Genomic DNA, 10,623 nt, shown 5'->3' on the forward strand with positions numbered 1-10,623 from the left:
CCAATACAATGGAAGGATTTTTTTTTACAATTTTCATCAGGCAGCGCAGCAACCCTCCATTCGATGACCAAGCATGGACACAGCTGCTTCCTAACAGAAATAACACTCACATCCAAACATGAAAAAAAAAAATGTTGAGCTGTTTTGGAAGGCATTTTTAAACTAGAATCCCCTCCCGGTGGGTGTCCGCCTCCTCCACTCAGACTAGCTCCAGGTCACATCCCTGTTTATCCAGAGTCAGAGAAAATATGAACCGTTTGTGTGAAACTTTGTCATAATTGCTGGGGAGGTGTTGCTTGTGTAACGGCTAAAAAGTGTTTTGTGAGGTCACACTGACCTTGACCTTTGACCTTTGACCACCAAAGTCTAATCAGTTCATCCTTGAGTCCATGAATGTTTGTGCCAAATTTGAATTAGTTCCTCAAAGACGTTACTGAGATATCGCGTCTACAAGAACGGGACAGACAACCTCACGGCTCCTCTGACTGTCGCCGACGCAGAGACATCAAAAACAAAACCTAAAAGTGTCGTCATCACCTCCACAACTGAGGAGGAAGCCAAAATAAAAAGTGTAGGTGGACAACAACAAATCACCTGAGGCCCGACCTGAAAGTGATTCTCTTGTTGATTGACGGCTCTTAATAAAGGAAACAGGCAGATGTCTTGAGGTTTTGATAACTTCGCCACAGCAGAGATCTCACATGAGCGTGTCACAGAAACACATGGACACATTGAACCTGTTACGTGTCGATGAAGACGGGGGGTGCGATTCACAGCAGTATGTCTGAGCGAGGAACTTGGCAGTGCGGAGGAAACCGGTGGAGGCAGCAGTGACATTTATATTCAGGTGTTTTAAATCACTCGCACTTGATCCAGCAGATGGTTGAGATAAATACGGACTCATCCTCGAGGTTCAAGAATTTCAAATTAAAGGAGCAAACCATATCTGTGTCATGTATACTTCACTGACAAACATCTTCCATACGTTTTACGTTGATTTCATACATTTAAGGCAATGCTTTCATTCTTTCCATTCTGTCACTTCTGTATCATAATAGAAACTTGCTTTAAGTATTTCATGCATTATAATTTTTTTGCATGTTTTTTTTTTGTGTACGATACTGAAGATGTGAGTATGGGATGTTCAATTTACTTGACATCTTTTTAATTATTCCAACAACAAACTGAAGCTCATGGAGAGAGCTGAAACTATTCATTGATTAGTCGATCCACAAACATTTAGCAAATATTTTGACTATGGATTCAATATTTTTTTGTATCATTTTGGGCATTTTTGCCTTTTTTTTAATTAGACAGCTGCAGTGAGAGAGAGAGAGACAGGAAAGTCAGGGAGAGAGAGGGGGGATGACACGCAGCACAGGTCGGATTCAAACCAGACTATGGATTAATTGTTTAAGTTCTTCTTTTAAGCAGATATGACAAATATTTGCTAATTTCAGCTTTTCAAATGTGAGGATTTTCTGCTTTTCTCTGTTTAATGATTGTTAATTGAACATCTTTTGGTTTGGGGCTGTTGGCTGAACATAATCAGACATTTGAAGACATCTCCTTGGGCTTTGGGGAAATGGTGATCAGCATTTTTCTCTATTTTCTGACATTTACGTAAGAATAAATGAGAAAATAAGAAAATAATGTAGAAAATAATCCTCATATTAATCAGAAATCACAATAACCGTTTCTCACCATTTCTTTTTCACCAACCGACCCCGAGCCTTGGATGTCAGATGGATGTTTACTGCACCACCATGGAGCATTCTCACACAACAACATGCAGTTTAGGTGAATAAATAAAATTAGAAGGTGATCACTGTCAAACAAGTTTTTTTGTGTGTGTTTTATAAGTTATTAGCTAAAAGCCAAGCCACAGTTTTTTCTCTTTAGTGGATAAACTGCATATCTTCTAACGACTTGAGATCATAAAATCTCCTTCCTGAATGAAGCCTGTACCCGTCACACCTGAGCCTCAGTCTCATCAGGATCAGTGGCTGCTCTGTTGTGTTAACGGTAAGTTTAAAATGATCCGTTTTCCTGTGTGTATGTTGAGGCAAGATGTTTTCTAACGACCCGCATCAGGACATGCTGCCACCAGGCGTGTGAGTGTGAGAATACGACCAGTGTTACCAGAAGAAGACATAGTTGAACCTGAAGAAATAAACAGTCAGACCTCATCTCCACCCTCCTGCAGGCTGCTGTTCAGCTGCCATGTGTGAACTGACTGACCTCCGCTGCTCTGTTTGATCTGGCTTTGACCTCCGGAGCATCTGGAGGCGGAGGGATATATCCTTTAAGTTCAAAACCTCCATTACACGCACTTTTCAACACGTACTTAGATCCAGGCCGTAAGTTCAAGGCGTCGAGACATCGTCAAACCTCCACATGGTGTCATCACCTGTCTGGCAACTATCAAAATCACGGATGAATTATGGTGTTCAGATATTTTTCCTCACGCCACATCACGCAGCACATGTGGCAGAGTATCTCTCACATAATGAAACGGTAAAAAGAGAAATTTATTCTGATATAAAACAAAGGAAAAGCAGTAGTAAAACTTTATCTTTCGTCCGACTGAGGCCTCAACATTTACTGTTTACGTGTCTGTTGCCATGGCCCACTTTTCACTGTGCTGTCACATTTGATGTCGAGGATCTAATTGAAAAAAAGGAAAAAAAAAAAGTCGATCTATTGATCTCTAAGTGTGTTTACAACAAAGTCCTAAAAATAGGCGCCGCACCAGTGTGACATCTGTGTCACGAGGCTCTGTGGACACATTGATTCACTCCACAGACGTTTGACTGATAGAGACGGTTCAAACATCAAAGTCAGCATCAGCAAACACAGTGACTTTTTAAATTTAGTTTTGTTTTTGTGCTTTTGATTTGATTTGAATGATCAATTAAATCTGATTAAATTGAAAAAATAATACAAATACATTTGAGAAAACGATCACAAGGTCCATTTAGTAGCTGTTCTGGGGCTTTCAGTCATATCACATGGTCTTCATCAGCAGATGGAGTTTTCCCAGTTGCCGTTGCATTGTAGATGTTCAAATTTTCACTTTTCCTTTAAGGACTTCTCATCCATTTAAAGCTGAGGTCTTGATAAAACTGGGAAAACTCCCATCTGCTGATGAAGACCATCTGATATGACATAAAGCTCCAGAACAGTTACTAAATTGACCTTCACTTCTCACTTCTAGTGAGATTGTTTAATTCCTGTTTTCAAAGTTGGGAATGAATTTTGAACATCAGATTTTAAACCAGTACAGATGAGAAGTCGTTTAAGAAAAAAATGGGAATTTGAACATTTACTACTCCATGACAACTGGGCGTATTCCATCTGCTGATGAAGACCATCTGATATGACTGAAAGCTCCAGAACAGCTACTACATGAAGCTTGTAGTGAGATTGTTTTTGCATCTCCTGTTTCCATGTTTACAAGGCAGAACAGAAGATATTATGAAAAGGTTCCCTGTATGTGGATTATCCAGATAACAGTCTTATTCTTATACACTTAAACCCTGCGTGTGACCAATAACACCTGATTATCCTGAGAGTGTTGTAATGTTACAGAGGGACCTTGTCATTGTGTCTAACTTCACAGTCATTTAATAGCAGGAAGGTGGCATTTGATATGAAATAATCCAGGAACTGGTTTCCTGTCCCATGGAGGCCCAGAGCAGCTGGGGCTGACTGATACAGCCCGGTGCTCCCACCAGGAAGCCCCGAGACCAACGAGGAACTCCCAAACAATTAGCAGGACACCCCTGTTTGCCTCATTAAGGGCAGAAACGCGTCAACACGATCCAGCCTGTAACAACAGCACACTGCAGAGGAACTGATCAGACGGCGAGATACTCAACAGCCTCTCTGACCGCCGTGAATAAATCAGCTGGGAGACCAGGACAGAGACAATGAGAGAAAAAGGAGGGGGGGGGGGGCAGAAAATACCACAACCCCCAAACCCCCGGTTACTGCCACGTCAAGTCCAGGCCACAAGCCACGAGATGTTCTTGGCCCACATTACAAGGCTCCTACTGGGTTACTGCAAGTCAGTCCCACAGAGCAGTTTTGTAGTTCACCACGGCCGTCGCCAAGTTTTTTTTTAAACCAGGTATTAATAAAAAAAAAGAAAATGACAGACAATAGAGCTTTGGAGAGAAGGGAACTCTGTAGGCCTTTATAAAAAGTAGACTTCAGCTAAATATTACCACTATGACAATGTTCCTTCACACACACAGCATGGAAACCTCTGCTGAAATGTGACCAGAACAACAAGCCTATTATACATATATGTATATAAATAAGACCTTTGTGGAATTTCCCGACCTTGTCGTCAGTCCACCACAGACTGAAATATCTCAACAATTACTGGACGGATTCTCATGGCATTGCTACAGACATTCACGGTCCCCAGAGGATGAATCCTACTGACTTTGGTCATTCTGTGACTTTTCATCATCATGTAAAAATTCAGTTCGCTCAGTACGTTGGTTTGTGACCAAACACCTGCAAATTTAATGACATTCCCATCATCCTTAGCTGCACTTTGTGTTTAGCGTGGATTAGTAAACGTTAGAATGCTAGCACATTAAACTAAGATGGTGAACATGGCAAATTTAAACCTCACAGAGCTGCTACTGTTGCTATAGACTCTTAGAAAAAGGTTTGTTTTTTCTTTTTCACGATATTATAAAAGCGTAACAAGAAACGTTGCGAGCGTTAGCGTTAGCTTATATACAGACTGTGGGGTGTTCCACTTAGAGCTCCCCCTGGAGGCCTGGAGCTCTTCTATCGTGTTGTCTGGATATGCAGTGATTTTTCTGTTGCATTTGTTTTGGAGGCTCATGTGTTTTTGTTGTTGCATTGTTTCTGAACTTGCAGCGTGTCTGCTCCTCTTCCTGCAGCATGTTCTTTCATTTGCAGCACGTTTCTATTCTTGGAATTGTTTTGTATTTCCATATGCTTTTTTGAATGCATCGTTTCTGTATTTTGCATCTCGTCATTACATCTCGTCTCTAATGGAAGTGTTTTGAGCCGTTGCAGCTTGGTTGCCCTTGTTGGCCACCGTAGATTTATGCCTCTCTGTATATTTAAATGAGCTGGAAAAAATATTAGAATAAACTATAATTTAGACCACCACAAAGTAAAGTCTCAAACAGAGAGAATAGCACTAAAACACAACCAATTAAAGTCATAAGGTCAAAGTAAACTTTTTAAGTAAGGTTGCCTTTTATTGCAGGGCTGTTACATTACATCATGCTGGTGTTTTTTTTTTTCTTTGTTGGCCACTCACTGCATTTAGCAATGAATCAAAATGTGCAACTGGCCACATATAATACATAACAGATGTGCATACTGATGAACATGTGAAATATAATCCAAAACCACAAATTAATAAAAAGAGAAGCTGATAATTTATTCAAACCATAAATGTAACATCGGTGTAAAGTTTGAAAATACTGTTTAATTTGATCAAACAAACTAATGATAAATGTCGCTTCTTGGCTGTAAAATAGTTTGAGGAAGCGAGAGAGTTTTAAATCAGATTCAGTGAGGTATTACTCACCATTCACTCTCATATTCTTTGCCTATGATCATCTGAAGCCTCAGGTCGTCAATTGTGCTGCTCTGACATCGAACAAGGCCACAACACGCCGTTAAAAAAAAAACATGTCTTGATGCTATTTGGCTCAGCTCTGACTTCAAAAAGCACATGTTTTGCTCATGTTACCTCACCGCTGACAAAGGTCTTCGGCACACTACTGTGCAATATAACGTATGGCTTTGGCCGCCTCTTCCAGACTCTGTGCGAGCCAAGGGGAAGCGTGCAAACCTCTGCAGTCAGCACAGTTTTATGGCGGCTTGGCCGAGGCCTCCATCGCTCTCAGCCTCAGCAGCAGCCCTGCGCCCTGCACCCTGCAGCCTATATCTCCGGCTTGAGGCCAGAGAGAGATCCGATTCAGACTTTCCATGAGCAGACATGTTTGCAACTCTCTCAGGGGGTGGTGTGAAAAAATGTTTAAAACAGGGGGGTCCTGATGAATATGAGAGGCCTGAACTAACAGACAGAAGATATCAGACAATAGGGCAACAATGAAGTTTGGGTGGGAGGTGAAAAACACCTGACAGGAGTCGTTAAACATTCAAGTGTTTGAAAGTTATTTGAGTCAAATTGTTGTGAAATTAAATCAAACGTCTCCACGTTAAATGAGTAAATGATAATGATTAAGTACAGATCATTATATACTGAATAACAGCCTTTTATATATGAATATTTTCATTGACAATCAGCTCTTTAAAAGTCTCAGGTATCATTGACTGAGTTTTAACAAGCACACCTGACAAGAAATTACAGTAACGCTGCACCTGAACGAAGCCAAACAGCAAAAAGTGCTGCCAAACTCTGCCAAAGGTTTTAATGAAGTGAGAAGCCGCATTTATTTTAGTAAGATTTCCTTCAATTTGCCAATGAAAACAAGAGTAATTGTGGCACAGCACCTCAGAAATGTCCATTATGGCTGTTACTTTAATTCCTTCAGTTCTTTGAACATAGAAATCCTCAGAGACGTGAGCAGTGGTGGCACCAGTTACAACATAATTACAAATCAAAACTGTAGGTCTAGCCGTCCAAACGTCCCTGCAGACAGGGCTAACAAGTGTTAATGTATTTACCCAGACTGTTCAGAGGAAGTGGCGATGGGAGCAGTCTGAGTCCTGCTGTCTGCGTCTTGTTCAGGAAGCTGAAGCCAGACGATTCAGCAGGGGCCCTGGTGTTGGATCAAAGCTTTGCTGCTCTGTGCGCTGATAGCTGCTGGTAGTGTTTCTTCATTTACTGCGCTCCTCTCCGGGACTTATGCACAGCCAGGCCATATTTTTTCTTGCCCGGAGGAAGATCATTTATCCAATTTATTTCAAATCACCGCAGCACAGAGCACACGGCCCCCGAACCTCAGCGGTGAGTGTAGAGGGCCAGAGCAGTGAGATCATTAAGTTTGTGCTACTAAAATCCAGCTCTCACTGAGATAAATAAAAGGGCGTCACATTCATTTTACCAAGGAGCCTGGTCTCATTCAGGGTTTAAAGCCAAATATATCAAATACTAGACCACCGGGCTTCTTTGATCTAATGACCTCAGAACAGGGTTCGAATTATGAGGGGCATAGGGGGAGTCTGACTCCCCTGATTAAGAAGGTAAAAGAGGTAAAAACAACAGTTCCGGTGGTTGAAACAGCCTATTTACCTGTAAGTGTACATGTTACAATATATTCATATATCATATATATTCATGCCTAGAAGAATCTTGTTATATGATTTCAGACGCCCCTAAAGTGGACTGTACTATTTCTTAACTGACTTTAGCTGAACGTCTCCTTTACCTGTTTCACTCCATAAGTGGCCCTGCCCTTAAATCTCTTCCCCCATGCATTGAGCATGCACTGAAGGTAAATGTAACTAGCAGTAGCTAACTCTCTAGCTTGTTTAATGAACTTTACCGTCTCACCATCAGAGTTTCGGAGTTAAATTGTTTCAAGTATCTACGGATGAACACTAATGTTAACTATTTTCTAACTTTAACCTTAAGTTACAGTTTAGCTAACGTTAGCTAGTTTCTAACTGTAGCCTTAAGTTACAGTTTAGCTAACTAATGTTAGTTAGTTTCTAACTTTAGCCTTAAGTTACGGTTTAGCTAACTAATGTTAGTTAGTTTCTAACTTGAGCCTTAAGCTACAGATTAGTTAACTAATGTTGGCTAATTTCTAATTTTAGCCTTAAATTACATTTAAGCTAACTAATGTTAGCTAGTTTCTACCTTTTACCTTACCTTAAGTTAAAGTTTAGCTAACTAATGATAGCGCGCCCTTTAATTTCCAGTGTTAGCTTGTCATTTCATTACCAATATAAAATGTGATCTTAGCAAACACTGGTGTTCAGCTCATGAGCAGTGAGACAATGGAGGATTAGTTGTTGTAGAGATATGTTATATCATCACCGTAGAGTTTATTATTTCATGTTAACAGTCTTTTGTGTTGCTGTAGTGGTTTAGCTGGTCTTTTACCTTTTTAGCTGGACCACAACAGCGGGGCCAGCCCTATAATGGTGAATGTCACTCATTGACTGACTGAGTGATCATACGTTCACCATTGGTCAGCCAAATGCCGCGAGAGAGGAAGTGTTGTTCTTTCTACTCCACCACATTTACTTGAAAGCTTTAGTTTAACAAGCATGATACTGTAAATACTTCGGTTCACTGAAGCACGACCCTGCATTGTACTGGGTTCGCTCTGACCCTGGAGAAAAAGTTTTTTTTCTCAAAATGTTGAACTGTTCCTTTAAATAATAATACCTGAGGAGATATGTGCCAAAACAAAAGCTGCAAATGGAGGTTTGAAGGCCGAATGTTTGAGCTCCTGGCAAGGTGATCGGCGAGACATATGATACTGATCAAAAACACTATCAGCACCTGCAGATATATTATGGTCATTTATGCTGGAGGCAATAAAAACCTTTTGTGCAGTTAATTACGTTGTTGGACAAGTTCTTCACGTTATAATTTTTTCCATGCATCAGAAAAATAAGCATAATTTAATAAAAACTGTTTATACTCACCATCATCGAGGTACATCTGGTCCAGCTCCTGCGGTTCTTGTTTGATGCTGACAGCCAGTGTCGGGGGGCTGCCGTCCTCCTGCAGGGGGGCTCGCCCTCTTTCTGGTGCTTTGGGGTGCTGCTGGGTGGCTGGGCTGGTGCTGCCGCTGACCGGCTGGGCTGGAGTCATGCATTGGGCCGGAGAGAAGGGGGCGTCGGTCGGGGTGGAGGGCTGCGAGGTTGGGGAGGAGGAGGAGCTGCTGGGTGGGTAGAGGCTGGGTAGCTGGTAGCGCCCGGGGGTCTCCTGGATGATGGAGACGTGAGGGATCGGGGACTGGGGGCCCTGGTGTGGGACCGCTGGGCCGGCAGGGGGGCACTTGGGGGAGAAGGGTGACGACGACAGGTCGTGCAATTTGGGGCTGGTGCACGGAGAGGAAGAGGAGGTTAGCGTGGAAGGCTTGGCTGTCAGTCTAGGCTGGCTGACAGGGTAAGCTCCACCTACAACACACGGCCTGGGGTCAGAGGTCATCATCGCAGGGGGCATGACCTGCGAGGGGAAGTATGGCTTTGGGTGCAAGGCCAGGGTGGAACCATGCTGAGTGCACAACAGGGGGGCGTCGTAGTCGTCATGTGGCTCCGTCTTTATTGTTGGAACTGAGGAGGAAGAGGAGGAGGAGGAGGAGGAAGAGGAGGAGGAAGAGGAGGAGGAGGAGGCAGAACAGAAGGAGGAAAAGCTAAATGAGTAAACACATATTCCAACCTTCCTGAAAAGTGTGAGTGAGTGGGTTTGTGGCTAGGAGACCCGCTGCCAAACAAACACTCTCATCAATGAGTCTCTGTGTCTGGGCCTGAGCCCCCCCCACACCGCTGCAAATATTCACCAAACCAGAAAGAAAGAGGGAAAAAAGGGGATGACTCATCAACACGAGAAACATCCAGCAGCTTCTACAATAAAAGCCCTATTTTCTTTGGATCCCGCTCTGGTGCTAATATCCATTAAATGTGTGATATGAAATATGTCGCTCCAGCAGCAGCTTCATACTCAGCAGGGTTCAGTCATTAAAAAGAAATTACTGCTTGCTCATTGAGACAAAGAGAGAAAGTTGAACCTGGCATGGGAGCTGCTTTTTAACCCCAGATACAGCTGAAAGAGACAAAATGGTGGCTGCGGGGCGTTCATGGATTGTGGTTATTGTACGAGCGCAGAGTTCAAACGAGGGAGGGCTTGTTCTCAGTTGCTGTGATCTTGGCCCCTCGTCCAGATTCCAGCGCAGAAACTTGTTGGACAGTGAATTTTGAAATGTGGGCCATCAATCTGCCGCAGCTCGTGACACGACATCAGTCTTATATAACGAGCGTTTCAGTCCAGATACGAGAGAACGACAGCGCGGCTCTGACTCTCAGCTTCATCCCCGCATCGCTACACTGGATCTATTCCTTCTGTTCATGGCTGTGATGAAGCTGCTTTCGATCATAATATGAAGCATGTGTTTGAAATCAAAGCTCAAGTAGTAAAAAACAACATATTGATTATATTAAAGAAAAAATGTCAGTCAATACCAATTCTGTATAAATCTAAGGATATATTAAATTATAAGGCCTTAATTTACTGCTCACTTATACTTCCCTTTATAACTCATTGTGTGGACTTACTTATTGTTTCTAAATTCCTCAAGCTATGAAATTGAATGATTTAGTTTATTATCATAAAATAATGCAAATAATGTTCAGAACTAGATCAAAGTTTCTCCCAGACTGTGAGAGGTGTTCGTATGTTCTATATGTTGTTGAGTTTCCCAAATGTTTCCATCATTTCTCAAAGCAGAGAAATCTGTGATTTTAATCGCCTGTCAGTGACATCATATCCTCTGTGATCATGTGTCAGTGTGTTTGTCCGACAGAAGTTTTAATCTAGTTTTAAGTCACATACACTTTTTACACCTTTGGTGGTTTCCAGCTCTATATTTGAACCAGATGAAGGATTTTAGTCGTCGGACGTCTGGATCTGAAGTTATC

General features: G+C 42.2%; 1 protein-coding gene across 1 annotated transcript in view; it reads right to left on the reverse strand.

Annotated features, from left to right (window-relative positions):
* nfatc1 (nuclear factor of activated T cells 1) overlaps positions 1–10,623 on the reverse strand; it is a 48,128-nt gene that overhangs the window by 4,214 nt on the left and 33,291 nt on the right. Inside the window, exon 9 of the mRNA XM_023394890.2 lies at positions 8,629–9,261. Coding sequence (XP_023250658.1) covers positions 8,629–9,261 — 633 coding nt within the window. The remainder of the gene's footprint in view (positions 1–8,628; positions 9,262–10,623) is intronic.

This window comes from Seriola lalandi, unplaced genomic scaffold, assembly GCF_002814215.2.
Source record: "Seriola lalandi dorsalis isolate HSWRI2012SDOR001 ecotype SW California unplaced genomic scaffold, Sedor1 jcf7180002054954, whole genome shotgun sequence".
Taxonomy (NCBI): Eukaryota; Metazoa; Chordata; class Actinopteri; order Carangiformes; family Carangidae; genus Seriola; species Seriola lalandi.